General features: G+C 37.4%; 2 protein-coding genes across 2 annotated transcripts in view; one reads left to right on the top strand and one right to left on the bottom strand.

Annotated features, from left to right (window-relative positions):
- The window catches only part of cacna1sa (calcium channel, voltage-dependent, L type, alpha 1S subunit, a), a 50895-nt gene extending 31149 nt beyond the window's left edge, over positions 1–19746 (top strand). The window contains exons 38-43 of the mRNA XM_079808481.1: positions 1464–1565; positions 1846–1979; positions 2057–2185; positions 2265–2464; positions 18908–18989; positions 19073–19746. Of these exons, the coding sequence (XP_079664607.1) occupies positions 1464–1565; positions 1846–1979; positions 2057–2185; positions 2265–2464; positions 18908–18989; positions 19073–19273 (848 nt within the window). The 3' untranslated portion in view covers positions 19274–19746. The remainder of the gene's footprint in view (positions 1–1463; positions 1566–1845; positions 1980–2056; positions 2186–2264; positions 2465–18907; positions 18990–19072) is intronic.
- LOC307121077 (uncharacterized protein) lies at positions 1477–13691 on the bottom strand. Its single transcript, XM_079808491.1, has 2 exons — positions 12656–13691; positions 1477–1587 (listed from the first exon to the last, which is right to left on the bottom strand). The coding sequence occupies exon 1, from the start codon at positions 13595–13597 to the stop codon at positions 12659–12661; it is 939 nt and encodes a 312-aa protein (XP_079664617.1). The 5' UTR covers positions 13598–13691; the 3' UTR covers positions 1477–1587; positions 12656–12658.
- Positions 19747–20250: the final 504 nt, after the last annotated feature.

Below are 20250 nucleotides of genomic sequence, written 5' to 3'. Positions count from 1 at the left end.
AACTTAACATATATCGTCCAATACCGATATGGTGACTGATAACGATAACATTAAAAATGAACATATATCGTCCAATACCGATATGGTGACAGATAACGATAACATTAAAAATGAACATATATCGTCCAATACCGATATGGTGACTGATAACGATAACATTAAAAATGAACATATATCGTCCGATACCGATATGGTGACCGATAACAATAAGATAAAAAATTAACATATATAGGCCGATATCGATATGGAGACCGATAACGATAACATTAAAAATGAACATATATCGTCCAATACCGATATGGTGACGATAACGATAACATTAAAAAATGAACATATATCGTCCGATACCGATATGGTGACGGATAACGATAACATTAAAAATGAACATATATTGTCCGATACCGATATGGTGACAGAAAACGATAACATTAAAAATGAACATATATCGTCCAATACCGATATGGTGACTGATAACGATAACATTAAAACTTAACATATATCGTCCAATACCGATATGGTGACTGATAACGATAACATTAAAAATGAACATATATCGTCCGATACCGATATGGTGATCGATAACGATAACATTAAAAATGAACATATATCGTCCGATACCAATATGGTGACTGATAACGATAACATTAAAAATTAACATATATCGTCCGATACCGATATGGTGACTGATAACGATAACATTAAAAAATGAACATATATCGTCCGATACCGATATGGTGACTGATAACGATAACATTAAAAATGAACATATATCGTCCAATACTGATATGGTGACTGATAACGATAAAATTAAAAATGAACATATATCGTCTGATACCGATATGGTGACTGATAACGATAACATTAAAAATGAACATATATCGTCCAATACTGATATGGTGACTGATAACGATAAAATTAAAAATGAACATATATCGTCTGATACCGATATGGTGACTGATAACGATAACATTTAAAATGAACATATATCGTCCGATACCGATATGGTGACCGATAACGATAACATTAAAAAATGAACATATATCGTCCGATACCGATATGGTGACTGATAACGATAACATTAAAAATGAACATATATCGTCCGATACCGATATGGTGACTGATAACGATAACATTAAAAATGAACATATATCGGCTGATAACATTAAAAAATTAACATATATCGCCCGATACCGATATGGTGACTGATAACGATAACATTAAAAATGAACATATATCGGCTGATAACATTAAAAAATGAACATATATCGTCCGATACCGATATGGTGACTGATAACGATAACATTAAAAATGAACATATATCGGCCGATAACATTAAAAATAAATATATATCGGCCGATACTGATATGGTGATCGATATATCGTGCATCCCATAAATACATTTATGGAAATAATGTTAATACTCACCCATTAAATCCTGAATTCTCTCATTTTTCACCCATCAGGTAATTTTGAGCAGGCGAATGAAGAGCTGCGTGCAATTATTAAGAAGATCTGGAAACGCACCAGCATGAAACTGCTCGACCAGGTCATCCCGCCAATCGGAGGTCAGATCTCTCATGAATAATGCTGAAACACAAATAAAACTGATTATACTCAATAATAAACCTCAGTCATTTTAGCATTATTAAAACTCCTGTGTAAAATCCTTCACCTAATTTGGTGTTCCGGGTCAAAAATTACCCGCCTTTTAAATTGCCTGTAAGTGTCTCGTTATGCTATATATTCAACAAATATCGGATTCAGGTTGGAAGTTAGGAACTAGCATTTTCAGAAAAGAGAAAAAGCTCTCCGGGTCAACATGAATGGTTTTTTCTTAAATCGCAGATGACGAGGTGACCGTGGGGAAGTTCTACGCCACGTTCCTGATCCAGGACCACTTCCGGAAGTTCATGAAGCGACAGGAGGAATATTACGGAATACGGCCGAACAAGAAAAACAAAAACACCACAGAGATACAGGTCCCACCACGTCTCTTCATATGCTTCACACGACGATCAGACAGTCTCAAACCATCCGGTCTTTCTCTTTCTCTCAGGCGGGTCTGAGGAGCATCGAGGAGGAAGCGGCTCCGGAGCTCCAGCGGGCGATTTCTGGAGATCTCCTGAACGACGAGGAGATGGACCGAGCGATGATGGACGAGGCCGGAGAGGAGGGAATCTACAGGGTGGGCGGAGACACAACCGATCAAAGATGGCAGATGCATGGGCAGCCGTATCTCACCTCTCTATTCCCCTGTTCAACAGAGGGCAGGCGGCCTGTTTGGGAACCACGTGGATCCGTTCACTATGGAGAGAGGAACCCCGATGGCCACCCAGGCCACCAGCCAGCGCCCCCTACAGATCGCAGACAGCCGAGCAGACGAGACAGAGGCCACGCCCTCATATGCTAATTACCACGCCAACACCAATAACAACAACACTAACAATCACAGACTGAATCACAGGTGAGTAAAGAAAAAATAACATAAAAATAACAATTATTCATCTAAGTTTCGGTTATTGGAAAATACTATTTTAGCCTTTCAACTTTTTGAAAATTTCACGTTTAATTTAAAGTGTCACGACATTTTTACTAGACATTCTCTACTAAATTTCTGAGTGAAAATAGTTTCAAAGTAAATACTGTTCACACCGCCGCGCAGTGGCGCAAAAAGTGGGTATGCGCTATATGCGGCGCTGCACCTTGGGGGCGCCAAAACGATGTTGTGAAATTTTTTTGTGGTATTTTCTATATGTAGCTGCTGTTGTGCGTTTCTAAATAATTTCTGTATTTCCTCAATATTATATAACATTTTAGAGGACTAACAGGCTAGAGTAGGTGCCCTCAAATACGATTGGGTGGGCGTCTGATTGCGCACTGACTGCGATTTGAGAGCAAAACGATGCCGGTTTTATATCAAAGCGCACGTCCTCGACACGTGATATGCTATTTAAAAAACCGACACGGGTTTTCCGTGACCCCAGAGTGCACGTTAAGAACGCGCGCTTATATGGTAAATCGAGGACGCGCGCTATGAGTCTGAAAAAAACGCACGCTTTTAACGTGTAGGCTAAACAGGTAAACCAAACAGGCAGTGCAAACTTGTGTTTGAAGTATCCAAACAGACTAATGAACGCGCTCTTTCCTTGGTGTTCTCAAAATTGCATGCTTACTTTTTAGGGCACACCTCTTATAAAGTTAAATTACATATTGTTGACCATCTTTTTAAGTAATTACACTATTTACCATGATACACTATGGCTGTTATAAGAATGAAATGAAATCAGTATAAACAAAATCCATCTTACCATTTATCAAAATCCACTTACACTGTAATTACAATTGCCTAAATAATGTCATGAGATTTTTAGATTTATGTTCTAAATATAATATTTTAATTATAGAAATATGAAATTATTCCAGGCCTATGAAACTATAAAACTGCCAGTATATTTGGCGGCGTGAGTGGATTCTAGAATCATTCAACTGTTCTAACCGACTGTTCAAAAACGGTGAATTATTCGAGAACGAAACCTATACTTTGTTTGAATCTATTTTTGTTGGAAAAATAGAGCAAAACTGTAAAAAATGACAACTTGTTGTTTATTGAACTGTTGTATAAAATTAATATCACATTTTGCAACTGTGCTGATATAGGCTACTCTGGAAAATAGCACTCTTGCTCGTATGATATTGCTTAACTTATAATTTCCTCTTTAATTACTTTCAAACGAATGTTTATTTTTATGTTCGTTATTAGCCTATTAATAACTATTTGTTATTGGGGGGGGCAAAATTGTTGCTGCATACCCCTCTGACACTGGGTAGTTGCGCCCCTGCCGCCGCCAGTGAGAGCGTCAAAATTCGCTCTGGCCGCCCTGCCAACAACACTGTAGAAAGATTCGTGGACGCGCTGACGCTCTCACGTAGATCGAATGCTTGGTCTTTATTTAAACTGTATTTGAAGGGGCCAAAGCAAACAGTCATGTTGATCGGCCTTTGTGCAGACTGACCACAGGTAGGACATAACCATATTAGTGAACCTCATGAAATCATTTAAATGTGTAAGAAAAAGAAAATAAAACGGATCGATGGAAAGATCTTAACAATTATAGTTGCATGTTTGCTAACGAAATAAACCAATTAAAAGCCATTTGTGTTCATGGTTAAGTGCTAGTCTAATTTCAACACGTAGTTTATAGGAGACGTTTGCTAGCTTCTGTCTTTAATTAACTTTAACATTAATTTGTGCGCAACCTACATTACAATAACTGTTGAAGTGTAGCATTAATGCAATTGTTCAAATCTGTTGTTTTGAGCAGATTTGCATTCCAGCTGAAAAACAAGCATTCTAGAGCAAAAATGTTGCCTATAAATAGTGTTGCGCGCCTTCTTATCAAACCCGCCACCGCAATGATCAACCTCTCCTCCATTTTCAATTCAATTCAATTCAATTCAATTCAAATTTATTTGTATAGCGCTTTTCACAATACACATTGTTTCAAAGCAGCTTCACAGAAAGTGCATTTCATAAATGTACATTGAAAAATGTTAGAAAAGAGAATGTTAAAGAAAAAATGTTAGGATAAGTTAATCAATCATGTATTATTTTAGGCCATAACAACGCTGGCGTTGAGTCGTCTCTTCACAGGCGTGGAGTCGTCTCATCACAGGTGTCGGGGCATCTGAAGTCTCCATCAGAGGCTGGATACAAACTGGAGCTGACGAACTAGTTACCTCGGGACTAGTGTCCCGAGATAACAACAGAAAAGCAGATGGGAAATAATTAGCATAGCTGCTGTTCAGAATATTAATGCTGTTGGTGCGATTTAACTGTAGTATAAAACTTAATTATAATGTGAATGCTTGGCTAAAGAGATGCGTCTTTAATCTAGTTTTAAACTGGGACAGCGTGTCTGAACCTCGAACAATATCCGGAAGACTATTCCAGAGTTTAGGAGCTAAATGTGAAAAAGCCCTCCCTCCTTTAGTGGACTTAGATATCCTAGGAATGACCAGAAGCCTCGAGTTTAGTGATCTTAAAGAGCGCGATGGATTGTAGGGCGATAAAAGATCAGTTAAATACACTGGAGCTAACCCATTTAGGGCTTTATAGGTCAGTAGCAATACTTTGTAATTGATACGGAACTTAATAGGTAACCAGTGCAGAGATGATAAAATTGGTGTTATATGATCATATTTTCTTGACCTAGTAAGAACTCTAGCAGCTGCGTTTTGGACTAACTGCAGTTTGTTTATCGATGATGCAGGACAACCAGCTAATAAAGCATTACAGTAATCTAGTCTCGAGGTCATGAATGCATGAACTAACTTTTCTGCATCAGAAATAGATAGCATGTTACGTAGCTTAGCAATGTTTCTAAGGTGGAAAAATGCCGTTTTTGTAACATATGAAATATGACTTTCGAAAGATAAGTTGCGGTCTAATATAACACCCAGGTCTCTTACTGTAGTGGATAAAGCGACAGGACATCCTTCCAAGTTAAAGTTGTATTGTGAGAGGTTTTGTGGGCAATTTTTTGGACCAATAAGTAACACCTCCGTTTTATCTGAATTTAATAGCAGAAAATTACACGTCATCCAGTGTTTAATATCATCAACACACGCTGTCAGTTTAGATAATTTAGCGTTTTCATCCGGTCGTGATGAAATATATAATTGAGTGTCATCAGCATAACAGTGGAAATTAATTCCATATTTTCTTATAATATTACCAAGTGGCAGCATATATATAGAGAATAGCAGAGGGCCTAGCACGGATCCTTGCGGCACCCCATAGTCTACTGATGTTATCTTTGATTTTTCCCCATTTAGACAGACAAAATGGTAGCGGTCTGATAAATACGATCTAAACCAGTTTAATGCCTGTCCCTGAACACCAGTGTAATTTTGAAGTCGATCTAATAGTATTTTATGATCTATAGTATCGAACGCAGCACTAAGATCAAGTAGAACTAGTATTGAGATACAGCCTTGGTCAGAAGCTAGAAGTAAATCATTTGTGATTTTAACGAGTGCGGTTTCTGTGCTGTGATGCTGCCTGAATCCTGATTGAAATTTTTCATAGATATCATTTTCTTGCAAGAAAGAGCACAATTGAGCGGACACAACTTTTTCTAGTATTTTAGACATGAATGGAAGATTTGATATTGGTCTGTAATTTGCTAGGTTATTATGATCTAATTGTGGCTTCTTAATGAGAGGTTTTATGACTGCCAACTTGAATATTCTTGGAACATGACCTAAAGATAAAGACGAGTTAATAATATTGAGAAGAGGCTCTTCCACTACAGGTAACAACTCTTTCAGTAGTTTAGTGGGTATTGGATCTAATAAACATGTTGTTGGTTTAGATGCAATGATAAGTTTATTTAGCTCTTCCTGTCCTATGGTTGTAAAGCGGTGTAGTAGTTCTTGAGGGGCGATAATTGCGGTTGAATCATAAGACATCATTAATGATTGTACATTTACAATTTTGTTTCTGATGCTTTCTATTTTGTCAGTGAAGAAGTTCATAAAATCATTACTACTAAACTGTGACGGAATATTTTGTTCAGGCGATGCTTGTTTATTTGTTAGTCTAGCCACAGTGGTAATAAAAACCTTGGGTTATTTTGGTTATTTTCTATTAGTTTGCGGAGATGCTCAGCCCTGGCTGCTTTTAGGGCCTTTTTATAACGTGACATACTTTCTTTCCATGCGATTCTAAAGACCTCTAAATTAGTATGTTTCCATTTACGCTCTAAGTTACGAGTTTCTCTCTTGATAACATGTGTAGCACTGTTGTACCATGGTGCTTTAGTTTTCTCTCTAACCTTTTTTAATCTAATTGGTGCTACAATTTCTAATGTACTAGAGAAAATGGTGCTCATACTGCTAGTCATTTCCTCTAGTTCATCTGTTTGTTTGGGTTCACTTAGCAGCTGAGCCAGATCAGGTAAGGTATTTGAGAATCTATCTATAGTGGTTGGAAGGATTGTTCTGCCTGGTCGATAACGTGGCGCAACATGACAGATTTCAGCAGTACGCAGTATGCAAGTTACCATGTAATGGTCAGTGACATCATCACTTTGCGGTATAATATCTATATCGGTTGGGTTGGTTCCATGTGATATAATTAAATCTAGTGTGTGATTAAGACGATGAGTGGGACCAGTGACGTTTTGCTTGACCCCAAAGGAATTTAATAGATCTGTAAACGCAGCCCCTAACGCGTCATTTGTGTTATCTACGTGTATGTTAAAATCTCCAACAATTAATGCTTTATCGACGTTGACCAATAGATCTGAGAGAAAGTCTGCAAACTCTTTTAGGAAAGCAGCATAGGGCCCTGGAGGTCTATATACAGTAGCTAAGGCTAGAGATAATACAGATTTCTTTCTTACATCTAATAGCGTGACATTTAGCACTAGTACTTCAAATGAATTAAACCTGTGACCTGTTTTCTGGGTAACATTAAGAATATCTCTATATATTGTTGCAACACCGCCGCCACGACCAATCAGACGGGGCTCATGCTTATAACAGTATCCTGGTGGAGTAGACTCATTTAGACCGAAATAATCATTTGGCTTAAGCCAGGTTTCAGTAAGGCAAAGTACATCGAAACTATTATCTGTGACCATTTCATTTACAATAACCGCCTTAGGTGTGAGCGATCTAATGTTTAGAAGACCTAGTTTTAGAAATTGTTTTTGTTCACTAATATTGAGATTTTCTGGTTTAATCACAATTAGATTTTTCCTAGATCCTACAGTAGATTTAATGTTTGACCTCACTAAACGAGGAATAGACACAGTTTCTATATAATGTTCTACATTGGTACTTATGTCAATTAAGTTAGTACAAAATTGGTTTTGTTCACTAATATTGAGATTTTCTGGTTTAATCACAATTAGATTTTTCCTAGATCTTACAGTAGATGTAAGGTTTGACCTCACTAAACGAGGAATAGACACAGTTTCTATATAATGTTCTACACAGTTCCCAGCGGGCACCTTGATGTCAATTTGACGTCAAATATGAGTCAAGACTTGACCAATATACTGTACACACCATTTTAAATTCAGTTTGGACAGCAATTTCTTCCAGTGTTAATTGGGTGAAAATCGGAAGTTAATCCCGCACTAAAATTAATTTTATGGACATGTTGGCCAAAATTTTTGACGTTCAATTTACATCAAATCAATGTCATGTTTTAGACATCAAATTGATGTCATATTGACATCACATTGACATCAATATTTAGTAATTATTTTTCTTTAAGTTTAAGTATTTTTTCTTAACTGAGGCCTCGAAACGCATCCATTTGGCATTTCCTTTCGAACTGTGTTGGATTTGTAACATATTTTACATGAATCAATGTTTTAAAATCGTGTTTGCAAAAACAACAATAAAAAAAATCTTAAATGATAAAAGTGCCACAATTGTCCCACTATCATGTGGAGGAGTGGCATTTTGCATTAAAATGTAATGTGTTAATTATAAATGCTTATGTTTGTAAATGCTGCGTGACTTTGACGTGTTTTAATGGGCGTGCGCGTTGAACATTCAACTCGATTTCAAACACTGGAGCGCGCAGAGTTGCCATGGAAACGGCGCAGCAAGCAACAGCTGACAACCAACCGACAAGCTGCAAAGCTCCCTCTGTCGCTGTTGTTTTCACTGCTTTCAGGTGAGTTTAGTCTGTAAAGTTACACAAATAATACACACAACTGTTCCTGACCCTTTTCTTACGTGTAATTGACGCTTCTGTTGAATATTTACTTTATAGAAATGTAACTTTAGTGTCTTCGAAGTTCATTAGCATCTCAACCGTCTCAGAACAGGTAAGTTAAGTTAACGTTAACGTAAGCTCTTGTTTATAAAAGTTTGGACTTTTAATCAAATATTTATGGTAGATGACAGGTTTTGATAGTTTTTGTAAAGGTTTTGCTGCCAATTGAATGGGTCATTAGAAGTTGGCTAATTAATTTACAGTAACGTTAAATGTTAATCGATGACATCACTTACACAGAAAAAAATGCGATCGCGAAAATTGGCTGAAACTGGTTAAAATATTGAAAAAAAATGTTCTGTGATTTCAGGAAGGACAAAATAACCCCTCTACAACAGAGGGGAAGCTCTCAAGATCCCAACATGTCTGAAGGAAGCTGCTGACAGAGAAGTAGGAAACACAGGTGAACTGAAGAAGTTAATTAATCTCATATCCATTTGAACAATATTTTTCACCTATCACATACATCTATCTTCTCTTTATTTTCTCATATTAAATGTTTTATTTATTTAATTCATTTTAGAAGGCTTTGACATCCAAATATAAGTGACGCTGTATGAACAATACTAAATGAATAAGTAACTAAAAACATAAATTCTGATACCCTAAGAATAACAGAAATGTGTTCTGTATTAATCTTTCTCTTTTCTGAGAAAGATCTTTTTTTTTTACCTTTCTTTCTCACATTTCACCTCTGCTGTAGCTTCTTTCCTTTTAATACACCTGGCATTGTATACTAAATATTGTTTGCTCTGTGATAAATTGTTTATGTTGATGCTTTCCAGGTTGAAGCCCTGCACCAGCAGAGTTGGAGTGGATCTCCTATTGGACATCTCTTAAGGTGCTATGAACCATGTGACAAGTAAGTGAAACCTCAAACATACACATTCAAAAGTTTGGTGTTGTTGGTGTTGTATATCTTTGAAAAAAGTATCTAATGCCCATCAAGACTGCATGTATTTGATTAAAAGTACAGTAAAGACAATAACATTGTGAAAGAGTATTAAAACACCTGTTTTCTATTTGAATATATTTTTAAGCGTAATGTATTCCTGTGATCAAAGCTGTATTTTCAGCATCATTACTCCAGTTGTCAGTGTCACATGATCCTTCAGAAATCATTCGAATGATTTGCTGCTCAGTTATTATTAATAATGGAAACAGTTGTGCTGCTTAATATAGATTTTTTTTTATTCAACAACATTTATTCAAAATAGAAATCTAATGCTACATTAGTCCACTAAGACCTTTGTTCATCTTCGGAACACGAATTAAGATGAGCAACGGATTTTTTGTTGAAATCCGATGGCTCAGAAAGGCCTCCATACACTAAGCACCATGACGCATGGACGAGAATATGACGTAGAGCCGGCGTTCGGGCATCCAGGAAATGCACACTTTAGCACCATTTGAGCACTCTAAGCCAAGACCTAAAGCACAATCAATGTAGAATTCAGCAGCTTAGATACGGCGAGTCTTCCTCTGCTTGTAAACAAAGCTCCTCGCTTTCGGCTCTACGTCATATTCTCGCGTTCACGTCAGAGGCCCAGACGGGACACAAGAACGCTTCATTAAATTATTGTAGAACCACTGCAGTGAGAAGGACTTTTTAACAACGTCTTAAGTACCTTTTATGGGTCTTGAGAGAGGAAATGTCATTGCTGCCAATGGAGGCCTTTCTCAGCCATCGGATTTCAACTAAAATATTTTAATGTGTCTGAAGATGAACCAAGGTCTAACGGGTGTCGAACAACATGAGGGTAAGTAATTAATGACAGAATTTACATTTTTGGGTGAACTAACCATTTAATTGAATGTTGGTGCAACTCACCCTATAGTGTGTTTCATGTTAAAGGGTTAGTTCACCCAAAAATGAAAATTCTGTCATTAATTACTCACCCTCATGTCGTTTGACACCCGTCAGACCTCCGTTCATATTCGGAACACAAATGAAGATATTTTAGTGTAAAGCTGATGCTGAGAAAGGCTTCAGACAGGCCTCCATTGGCATTCAGTACATTTCCTCTCCCAGGACGCATAAAAGGCACTTAAAACATTGTTACAAAGTCCATCTCACCACAGTGACGACAATAGTTTTTGTGCGCAAAAAAAAATCAAAATAACACCTTTATCCAGCTTGTTCTTCCCTTCCGTGTGTGCCTCCACGACGCATGCGCGAGAATATGACGTGGCGCCAGCGTTCGGGAATCCATGAAATGCACACTTTAGTCCAAATTTGAGCACTGCGCAGAGACCTAAAGCACGATCAATGTAGAATTCAACAGCTTAGACACGCGCGTCTTCCTCTGCTTGTAAACAAATCCCTTCTGGGTCATGTGTCCGAGCGCCGGATCTGCATCATATTCTCGCGCATGCGTCGTGGAGGCACACACGGAAGGAAAGAACAAGCTGGATAAAGGTGTTATTTAGATTTTTTTTTGCTCACAAAAACTATTGTCGTCACTGTGATGAGATGGACTTTGTAACGACGTTTTAAGTGCCTTTTATGCGTCCTGGGAGAGGAAATGTACTGAATGCCAATGGAGGCCTATCTGAAGCCTTTCTCAGCATCAGCTTTACACTAAAATATCTTCATTTGTGTTCCGAATATGAACGGAGGTCTTACGGGTGTCAAACGACATGAGGGTGAGTAATTAATGACAGAATTTTCATTTTTGGGTGAACTAACCCTTTAAGCATTTTAAAAACGTCCTGCTGCTTTTAGTGACTGAAATAGTGCAGCAGGAGCTGCCCTCCAGGGCTCGCAACAGTCATGTGACTGAAAACTATGACTAGGCATGTGTGTCCACTGGTGTGGAGCAGAGTGAGCGTTTTCATTTTCATGTTCATTTGGAAGCTGAGCTTCTCCCTCACGTGCGAGCGTGAAGCTCAGCTTCTATAGGAATTAAATGAAAACACTCGCTCTGCTCCACACCAGTGGACACGCACCATAGTATTTGGGGCGCTAAAGACACACCGTACCTTTCAGCTCGGTTTAATATCCTTGTCATCATCATTTCCTTTTTTAGAAATTCTTCATCCACAGATCACAAGACTATGGTGTTCTTACCGTGGAATAAATAATAAATAGGCTAAAACAAACCGGCACACAGTTTGCTAAAGATCAGTTCTGTCAGTAGCCTACTGTAGTTAAAGTCTTTTATTATTAGAATGGCAGCACAACACAGAAAGTATAACACTAGCTTTAGAGAGTTTAAATTACTTTGTGAATAAATGATAAACAAGTGATGGTTGCTGAAAATCGTATTAATGCTTTAAATGCTGTGAAACACGTAATACAATATTTGCTCCATCTTCATTCAGGTGCTGTACAGCAGTCAAGCCCAGCATCTTCAGAGGCTGATATAAACAAATCATATGAAGAACTATATCTGCTCCCGACAGATATGGGGGAATGGGCAGCGATTGATCTGTGTTCAGATTCAGATTAGGTGTACATTTATCTACATCAATCATCTTTTTCCATGCTATTTTAATTTGCTTAATATTGTTTCTAGATACAAAATCCTGTATTGTATGTACCAAAATGCAATAGTATTTTTTACATATAAGCCTGATGAATAAATTGTTCTTACATTATTACTTTTGTGTCATTATTTTGGTGGTCGAGAAGACATCAATGTGTGGATGTCAAATTGACATCAAGTTTTTGACATCAATTTGATTTGCATTTTTGACCTGTTTTTTGACGTCAATGTTTGATGTCAATTTGACGTCGTTTTGACATCAATTGCCCGCTGGGTTATGTTCAGACACAGTTTCTATATAATGTTCTACATTGGTACTTATGTCAATTAAGTTAGGACAGCAAATACTGTTATTTGGACTTTGACTTACTAGTCATATGATGGTGTGCAGCGCTCTGGAGATGTTGTCCGACAGAAGAGCCGCTCCGATTCTGCTGGGGTGAAGGCCATCAGGACGGAAGAGCCTAGGTCGCTCCCAAAACAGATTCCAATTATTTACAAAGAGCAGCTTCTGTTCATTACACCATGACATTAACCATTCATTTAGAGCAAATAATCTACTGAACTTTTCATGTCCTAGTCGGTACGTGGGAAGCGGTCCGGACACGATGATCGTTGCTTCAGGCGATGTTCTGCGCACCGTCTCGATCAGGCTCCTGTAGTCCCTCTTCAGAACCTCCGTCTGTCGCAGCCTGGTGTCGTTCGTCCCCGCGTGCAGCACGACAGCTCCGATGCGCTCGTCACCGTTCAGGATCTCGGGAACCTGCGCAGCGACATCGAGAACTCGAGCACCAGGAAAGCAGTGAGTGATAACCTTGCCTTTACCTGAGGTAGCGTGGACATGCCGGACGATGGAAGTACCGATGACCACAGCGTCGCGTTCCGTCTCGCGAAGAGGGGAGAAGCGGTTCCGGGTGGAGATCTCGAAGACCGGGAGGGGCGGAGAGGTCCTCGCTCTGGTCCTGGCTCGCGTCTTCCGCTGTGGAAACACCCAGGGTCCATGGCGCTGTGTCGGTGCCGGAGTGAACGAAACCAGGGATGATGATCGCGTCCTGGGTGCTTGGGTCCTGTGCAGAGAAACACGCGGAGTAGACGAGGTCGGAGTCAAAATGTTAGTATCCACTGACTTGTGCGCATCGGCGCGTGATGTTTCAAGCGCCGTTCGCCGCTCTCTCAGCACAGCTTGTCTGTCTAGAAGGCCGCGAATCTGACTCGCCAACGACTCCAACTCCAACTGCACCGAATGCAGCTCGAACGTGTCCTCACCTGCACTCAAAGGTAACATTAGACACACATCCGAGTTATTCGCCATTGTAGCAGAAGTGCTACGATGGCGAATTGTAGCTATCAGTGTTTACCGGGTGTAACGTTAAACAAGTTACCACGCGTGCAAGGCTAGCGGGCTACCGGTGTAAACAAGTTACCACGCGTGCAAGGCTAGCGGGCTACCGGTGTAAACAAGTTACCACGCGTGCAAGGCTAGCGGGCTACGGCTAGTAGCGGAAGTTCGGATATAAGTAGCGATATCAAAGCAATCCGATTGTTTTTTATAGAGAATCGTATCGGAGATATGTTCACACGCTGTAAATAATAGAAAGTATTCGTTTGTAAGCGAGTATTAAGAAGAAAATCAAGGATTTATGAATCAATTTGACGGAGCTCAAACACAAACAACGCGCTCACAACCCGCGCATTTTGCTTGCAAACTAATGGTCGGAACCAAAGTTTACAAGACTCGTTCTCTGGAATCCTCTCTACATTCCGATTGGTTGCCGCCCGGTTGCTGCCGAACCGCGTCATAGTTCATTACCATAAAGTTGATCTAATTTCAGCTCTCCTCGATGTCCAAATCGTCCAAGACGCGCCGTGCCACGCCACTCTCACCGGAGCTCGACACGGCTCCCATTGAAAATGAATGACTTCTGGCCACTTTGATGCTCTCACCGGCAGCGGTGTAAATGCAAAGATATGGTGATCGATAACGATAACATTAAAAATGAGCATATATAATCAGCCGATAAACATAAAAAAATGAATATATATATTGGCCGAAAACATGAAAAATGAACATATATATTGGCCGATAAACATAAAAAATTAACATATATATCGGCGATAAACATAAAAAATTAACATATAACGGCCGATACAGATATGGTGACTGATAAGGATAACATTATATATTTTTTTTATCAGCCGATAAACACTAAAAATTAACATATATATTGGCCGATAAACATAAAAAATTAACAAATATATCGGCGATAAACATAAAAAATGTACATATATATTGGCCGATAAACATAAAAATGTACATATATATCGGCGATAAACATAAAAAATTAACAAATATATCGGCTATAAACATAAAAAATTAACATATATATTGGCCGATAAACATAAAAAATGAACATATATATTGGCCGATAAACATAAAACATTAACATATATATTGGCCGATAAACATAAAAAATTAACAAATATATCGGCGATAAACATAAAAAATGAACATATATATAAATGTTTATTTTTATCAGCCGATAAACACTAAAAATGAACATATATATCGGCCGATAAACATAAAACATTAACATATATATTGGCAGATAAACATAAAAAATGAACAAATATATCGGCGATAAACATAAAAAATGAACATATATATTGGCCGATAAACATAAAAAATTAACATATATATCAGCGATAAACATAAAAAATTAACATATATCGGCCGATACAGATATGGTGACTGATAACGATAACATAAAAAATGAACATGTATATCGGCCGATAAACTTAAAAAATGTACATGTATCGGCCGATATAGATATGGTGACCGATAACGATAACATAAAAAATTTACATATATCGACTGATACAGATATGGTGACTGATAAGGATATCATTATATATGTTTATTTTTATCAGCCGATAAACACTAAAAATGAACATATATATTGGCCGATAAACATAAAAAATTAACAAATATATCGGCGATAAACATAAAAAATGAACATATATATTGGCCGATAAACATAAAAAATGTACATATATATCGGCGATAAACATAAAAAATTAACATATATATTGGCCGATAAACATAAAAAATTAACATATATATTGGCCGATAAACATAAAAAATTTACATATATATTGGCCGATAAACATAAAAAATTTACAAATATATCGGCGATAAACATAAAAAATTAACATATATATTGGCCGATAAACATAAAAAATATACATATATCGGCCGATACAGATATGGTGATTGATAACGATAACATAAAAAATGAACATGTATATTGGCCGATAAACTTTAAAAATTAACATGTATCGGCCGATATAGATATGGTGACCGATAACGATAACATAAAAAAATTAATATATATCGACTGATACAGATATGGTGACTGATAAGGATAACATTATATATGTTTATTTTTATCAGCCGATAAACACTAAAAATGAACATTTATATCGGCCGATAAACATAAAAAATTTACATATATATTGGCCGATAAACATAAAAAATTAACAAATATATCGGCGATAAACATAAAAAATTAACATATATATTGGCCGATAAACATAAAAAATATACATTTATCGGCCGATACAGATATGGTGATTGATAACGATAACATAAAAAATGAACATGTATATTGGCCGATAAACTTTAAAAATTAACATGTATCGGCCGATATAGATATGGTGACCGATAACGATAACATAAAAAAAATATAGCTGCAAGCAGCAATACCGGGGCCAAGCGCAAAGAAGAAGACAAGACATGCCAAAATGGCTGGCAGTGTCAGATCAACTGCAGCAATGAGAAATTAATCACGTTTTAAGATGATTTTAGGCAAAAGGCTGAAAATGCATTGTAGTCTAAGAGTGTTAGACCAACTGCAGCAATGAACAATTATACAGTTTAAGAAGATTAGGCAAAATGGCTGAAATATCATATATAGAGTCACTGATAATATAAGTTAATGGTTTATCACTTTTGACCAATAGGTGGCACAGTTACAAAATGTATGTGGTGTGGTCAGAATAAGGGAACAATGACACATGCAAAAATTGATGCCAATATGTCAAAGCATTGCAGAGATACAGCCTCAAGAGTCATTTTGGCATCATGGCTCAACTTCGTCACTGCGGTTTACAAAAACGGTTTCATCTATTGATGCAAAATTCCTAACTTTTTGTTGACACAGTCTGAAGATGATACGATTCGATTTTGGTGGAAATTGGACAAACGGTCTAGGATGAGTTTGAAAAAGTAGGTTTTGATCAAATAAGAACATTGAGGACAGGATGTTTGACCAAATATGGAAAAATTAGTATCTATGTTCTCGGCATGAGCCAATGACTGTATTATGACCAGTTTCATTAAACTAGGCTAATTTACTCAAAAGTTATTAGCATGTTTGTAAATTTTGTTATAACCTCTGATCACAAGGTGGCACTGCCACAAAACTTTTTGAGTACCTTCAAAGCATGGTGCGGAAGACATGAATTTTGGACAAACAGTTCAAAAGTTATAAGCAAAAATAGCCATTTTTTGTATCTCCGGACCAGTAGGTGGCGCTGCGCCGAAAAGCTGTATGTTGCCTCAGGTCATGCTTGTGATGACATATACCAAGATTGGTTTCAATACGATAAAGCGTTGTGGAGATATAGGATTATGAGTGTTTTTGCAACTGTTACGCAAAATTTGTGTGCGCGTTTATCAAAAACGATTTGACAAATCAACTTGATTTGCAAGATTTTTTGTCAGCATGGTCTGAAGATGATCTGGTTCAATTTCTGTGCAAATCGGACAAACCGTCTAGGACGAGTTCGCAAAAGTAGGTTTTTTGGAAAATTAAAAATGGCGGGGAAATTATCATGACCGAAAATGACTTCATAGGGTGCAATTGAATCGGCATGAGCCAATGACTCTATTATGACCAGTTTCAATATACTAGGCTAATTTAATCAAAAGTTATTAGCATTTTTGTCAAGTTTGTTATATCTTTTGACCACAAGGTGGCACTGCCCTAAAACTTTTTGAGTACCTTCAGGGCATGGCATGGAAGTCACATACCGAGTTTAGTAACAATACACTAATGCATTTGTAAAATATAGCATTTTTTGACAAAATTCAAAATGGCCGACAAGCAAAATGGCCGATATGGTAAAATTGAATATCAGACGACTCGGCATGCCGTCTTGAATCTAACGAGACCACTTTTTTGATTTTTGGACAAACGGTTCAAAAGTTATAAGCAAAAACAGCCATTTTTTGTATCTCCGGACCAGTAGGTGGCGCTATGCCGAAACGCTGCATGTAGCCTCAAGTCATGCTTGTGATGACATGTACCAAGTATGGTTTGAACATGATAAAGCGTTGTGGAGATATTGCCTTAAGTGTGTTTTTGCAACCGCTACATAAAATTTGTTTGCACGTTTATCGAAAACGATTTGACGAATCAACTTGATTTGTTCGATTTTTTGTCAACATAGTCTGAAGATGATCTGGTTCAATTTTCGTGCAAATCGGATGAACCGTCTAGGACGAGTTCGCAAAAGTAGGTTTGTCGGAAAATTAAAAATGGCGGGAATTTTTATGACGGAAAATGACGTCATAGGGTGCAATCGATTCGTCTTGAGCCAAGGGATAGAATTTATAATATAATATATAATAATTAATATATAATTAATAGGGAAAGAATTTTGTTTCTAGCCCTTATGGTTCAAAAGTTATTAGCATAAACATGAGTCAAATTTTGGACTGATGGTGGCGCTAGAGGGATTGAGTTTGAGACTCCAAATTTGCTACGGTGACATATCAGACTGTCCTCTATTAGTGTGCCAAATTTCACAACTTTTTACCATACGGTTCTATGGGCTGCCATAGACTTCGTGGCGGAAGAAGAAGAAGAAGAAGAAGATGAATAATAATAATAAGAACGGGAACGGTTTCAATAGGTGCCTTCGCACCTTCGGTGCTTGGCCCCTAATTAATATATATCGACTGATACAGATATGGTGACTGATAAGGATAACATTATATATGTTTATTTTTATCGGCCAATAAACATTAAAAATGAACATATATATCCGCCGATAAACATACATTTTTTTTACATATATCGGCCAATAGCGATATTGTGACCGATAACATTAAAAATGAAAAAAATGAAAATTCCGTTAAACATTAAAAATGAACATATATCGGCCGATACAGATATGGTGGCCGATAATGATAACATAAAAAATTTACAAAGTCTTTTTCAAATGTTTTAAATATCATTTAGTACCATAAAATCCCCTAAAAATATGAAATAAAAAACATTATCGAGCTAAAATATAGTACATTCATTTTTGACCGCCACGCGAAGATCACCAGAGGGTTATGTAAAGACAACACTTTGGCAAGATATATTGGTTTATTAGCAAATATGACGAAGAGAAATGTGTATTAACACGGTCAAATGGGTCCATTTTGATTTCAGGTTGGTTTCAAGATGTTATCTCGAGATGTGTATTGAGAAAGTAAATGGGGTGCAATATAATAACATGAGCGTAAAGAAATGATTGTAGTGATGATAATGATGAATCTCTCTCGGAACAGATGTGGACTACATTTCCCATCATGCATCAGTGCATCCAGACGGCAGGGTCCAGTGAGTGCAGCCGAGTTCCTCATCCAAGAGGTGAGCACAAACCTTCACTAGAGGTCAGAGAACCGTCTTCCTCAGCTCAAACGATCTTCTATTCTCCTGGTGTTGTTCCTCAGGCTCTGAGCGCTGGAGGTTTGGAGAGTCTGGCCAGCGACTGGCCCTTCGTGTCCCTGACGAAGGCTGAGATGGCCACAGCGCTGAACATGGATCTCGCCGCGCTGGAGAGGAAATCTGCAGCCATGCTCAATAAACGTGAAGGACAGGGTTTGTTCAGGAAGAGGAAGGCGGCAGCGTCTCGGCCAGACTGCCAGGTGTGATGTCCATCAGAGGACAAGCCAAGAGAAGACATGAACGAACTGATAACTGTGAGGACTGATAATGAGCCAGCACTGCAGAAGTGGCCAAATGTATCGAAAAAGGACTGATAATGGGTGTTTCAATTTATATACAGTATATATGTGACCCGTGCTGGCTAAAGGAGTCGGAAGTTTGGTTCAAAGAAGACACTTGGCAGATTATTGAAAGGTTTTTTTAATAGAGATGAAAATAAAAATAACTCATTTTGCCAGCACGGGTATACTGTTTATATAGGAGTTGGAATGCGGATACTTTCGAGCTACAGTCAAAACAAGTGAAAATTTTGATTTTGAGGTTTTCACAATATTGAGTTCATGAAGCGATCCCAATGCTCCTGATAGCAATTAAACATCTAAAAGTATTTTTATTAGGGCTGTCAAAAGATTAATCGCGATTAATCGCATCCAAAATAAAAGTTTGTGTTTATATAATATATGTGTGTGTACTCTGTTAATTATTATTTATATATAAATACGCACACATTCATGTTTATATTTAAGATATATTTGCATGTATATACATTTATATAATCTATAATATATATAAATATCAGGGCTTAAAAACGGAAAAAAATATCAATCGGTTCACTCCGTGCAGAATCGATATTATAGCGTTTCCGTTTTTGCGTTCCTCATTAAACATTACTGTTCCGAAAACGGTTTGATTTGAAAAAATACCGGTTAATAACGTTATTTTAATTTAGCCTATACTTTAAACAAGTATGTATAAATAGACTTATTTTTCACTCAATAATAATATAACGCATGGTAATTAAACTTGAATATTTATTTCATAACATTTTTAAAACCACAACAGAAATACATGCATTAATTACAAAGCAAAGCGGACCTGTTTTAATGGAGCGTTAGACAATCGAAAGTGGCCCTCTTATGCCTAATTCTTTTCAGAAGAGTGATAACATTCTTTATACATAACT

Source organism: Gobio gobio (assembly GCF_949357685.1).
Source record: "Gobio gobio genome assembly, chromosome: 24".
In the NCBI taxonomy this organism is placed as follows: domain Eukaryota; kingdom Metazoa; phylum Chordata; class Actinopteri; order Cypriniformes; family Gobionidae; genus Gobio; species Gobio gobio.
This window is presented reverse-complemented; position numbering and strand designations above follow the sequence as displayed.

Coding starts and splice junctions, on each gene's coding strand:
- LOC307121077 (XM_079808491.1), bottom strand. CDS start 13,597: ATGGCGAATAACTCGGATGTGTGTCTAATGTTACCTTTGAGTGCAGGT.